Source organism: Helobdella robusta, assembly GCF_000326865.2.
Source record: "Helobdella robusta unplaced genomic scaffold HELROscaffold_17, whole genome shotgun sequence".
NCBI classification, from domain to species: domain Eukaryota; kingdom Metazoa; phylum Annelida; class Clitellata; order Rhynchobdellida; family Glossiphoniidae; genus Helobdella; species Helobdella robusta.
The window spans coordinates 821,143-824,282 of NW_008703942.1; the positions used below are offsets into that span (position 1 = coordinate 821,143).

The 3,140-nt window shown below is 30.3% G+C and overlaps 1 protein-coding gene across 1 annotated transcript; it reads left to right on the top strand.

Moving 5' to 3' along the window:
* Window positions 1-1,230: 1,230 nt before the first annotated feature.
* HELRODRAFT_76253 (hypothetical protein) lies at window positions 1,231-3,140 on the top strand (the record flags this gene model as incomplete). The annotated part of the gene is made up of 5 exons (XM_009015904.1): window positions 1,231-1,341; window positions 1,848-1,937; window positions 2,039-2,217; window positions 2,786-2,900; window positions 3,054-3,140. 5 exons carry the CDS (start codon window positions 1,231-1,233, stop codon window positions 3,138-3,140), a joined length of 582 nt encoding a protein of 193 aa, XP_009014152.1.

A 3,140-nucleotide genomic window follows, 5' to 3' on the forward strand; every position in this document is an offset into this window, starting at 1 on the left:
GATCGTAAATGTGCAAATTTTAAAAATTATTTTATATTTTATAGGTAGCCAGTGCAAGAGAACAAGATATGGAGATAAATGGAAAAAAAGAGGCACGAGCAACTAGACGAGCAGCAGAGTTAAAAGCTTTTCTTAAAGGATAGAGCCTAGAATCAGGAAGACCATAGTAGAGCAAGTTACAGTAATCAATCCTATATAAGACTAACGAAATAACAAGAAGGAGAAGATTAGGATCATCAAGAAAAGGCAAAAGTTGTTTTTTATACGTAGATAAAAGTAAGAACTTTTAGAAATACTATTAATCTGAGAAGAAAGAAACATACTAGAATCAAAGATAAAGCCTAGACTACGAAACTTGTAAGAAACATCAATAGCTTTAGAATCAGGTAAGATAATAGGAGGAATAGTAATAGAGTGTTTAAAATTATTAAAACAAACAAATAAGTATATATATTTATATATATTTGTTCAACCTTAGATGACAAAAATTTAGCTCAAATCTGACTTTTTTTTATAAGTTTTTAATGATTTTTTTTCAAATTTTAACTTCATGGTCTTGGTCTCGTTTTTGTATCAAATTTCTTGTCTTGTTCTTGGATGTCTTGAGACATGCTCTTTGAAAGTCTCATCTTGGTTTTGTCTTGAGCTCTCAATGTCTTTGTCTTGTTCTGTTTCTATAAAACACTGTAGTCAGAGCCCTACTTAACACTTTAACCTCTTTTAGGCTAGACGCGTTTCGTTCTTTATGGGACTCATCAGTAGCTCAAGTTAAAAAATATGTATATACCAAAATATCTTATGTAGGTAAACATATATAGAATAATATATTCTCTTTCAGTCTTTCTATATGTATATATACAAATGTATATATCTATCTATATACGTTTCTATTATATATGCTTGTGTATCATTATTATATGTATTTTACATGGATAAATACATGGTATTATATGTGTATTTTATTCTACACACTTGTTTACATATAATTAGAATAAATGACGATGCGTATTTCAATCTTATGTAACATATATACATGGTCGCATGTATAGAATTGATGCACATATAAACACGTTAGATTAGACGCTGCAGACGTTCGTCGCCAAAAGGTTCCGTCACCAAGGTAATGCAATGCTCTTTTTTTCGTTCATTTTTCAAATTGCAAAATTTGAATGTTTTTTCCTGTACTTTTTTTTTACCTGTCCCATTTCGTTTTAAAAAAAGAACTTCAAAATGAGCAATCCGCCTGAACACGAACAGCCTGAAGCAGTAGAATTTGTGCCTAAAGAAGATTTGATATCAGTTTTGGCATCCTTGGGAATAAGCAGAAATGCGTCAATGAGGGTAATCAATTTTTTAAATTAATCACTTGTTATAGGTTATACCAAGCCTAATAATAATAAATATAATATATTTGTTTCAAAATTCAAATCAAATGAGTCCAAAATATCAGCTAATGAAATGAACTTTTTCGAAATCCTGACCTTGGATGAAAATTAGATAAATTTTTTTATGAATTTAGTGTCCGTCAAGAGATTGACACAACAACTTTTTAAGTAGTTTCCAATTTTTTATCATTATCTTATTAATAAAATTGTTGAATTGTGTGGGCATTTAATTTCACATAACACAGATCAAATATGAAGAAATATTGGTATCGATTGGAAATACTTTTGAAACTGAGTTTTGGTATCAATATTGACAATGCAATTTTTTGGTATTCTTAACAGCCCTGGCTTTGATTTGTTAATAAAATGAAACCTAGTTTCCTCATGTAATATTTATACATTATTAAAGCTATAATTTAACTATTTTCACTTAATTTTAATGACTAGTTTACATTATTTCAGGCGTTGTATCATACAGGCAACTACAGCGCTGATATGGCTGCAGCATGGGTTTTTGAAAATCAGGACAGAAATATCAACACACCTTTCAGTGTCTAGATTTTTTTTTAATTTGGCTTTGAAATACACCTGACTCATAATTTTGCTTTCTTATTTTTTAGATTAATGATCCTGAAAGTTTAAGTTCGGAAGAGAGCAGTGAGTTATCTGATGTTCCTTCTTATAAAATGGTTTTCGTGGTGAATCAAGATTTGAAAATGAGCATAGGCAAGACAGCTGGTCAAGTTGGTCATGCTGCTGTAGGGCTCTACAGAGAACTCATCGAGAACCAACAAAACTTTGGAGAAAGTTTATTGTTTTGGTCGCAGTATGGGTAGGTATATATATACAATTTTATTACTTATGTTGAAGAAATTAAAATTAAATTCTTAACAACTTAGTGGTCTTAATGTGATTTTTTATACATGATCTCACAAATTTGTCTACAGGCTATCTTATTTTAAAAATCTTCTTACTCATCATTTGTACTTGATTATAACTATTACTTCAATTTAAATGCTTTCTTTTAACGATGCTTCTAAATTTCAAGACGTATGTAATTAACCTTGACTTTGAAATCTTTTTTTGATCCTTCTATTGCTATAAAACTGCTTTTTGACCCCTCCTTTAATGAATTGTTTCATGTTCTCTAACGCTTAATTTTCTAACACTGACTGAGTTTCAAAATTAGATGGTGCTTAATTTGTTGTTTTTTATTGCGATTCTTTTTTGAAAATTTTTTAAGGTATTCATTTTGCCACTCACCAACGTATGCTGTATCTATGTTTCTCTCCTTTTGAAAGCACAATGATAATTTTTTACCACTACAAAACATTAGTAACAACACCACCAAATCTATTCATAATTTAAGCCATATCATCATTCATTGTTTTAATTTTCAGAGAGACTAAAATTGTTCTGAAAGGTTTAAATGCCGATCATTTGAAAGAATTAGCTAGCAAAGCAAAAACACTGGACCTTCCAATATTTGAAGTTTACGATGCTGGCATGACAGAAGTTTGTTAATGTTTTTATGAACTTAATGGTAAAAAAAGCGTGTCACTAAAAATGTGGAGACTGATGATTTGGTCGTCACTACATCCGGCTTGTCGCGTATTCTCAATCGGTAACAAATCAAAAGAAAAAATTAATATTAAATTTTTATTACAGGTACGGTCAGGTTCTTTCACGGTTTTGGCAATAATGGGAAAAACAGAAGCAGTAAACGTGGTCACCGGCTCTTTAACGCTATTATAG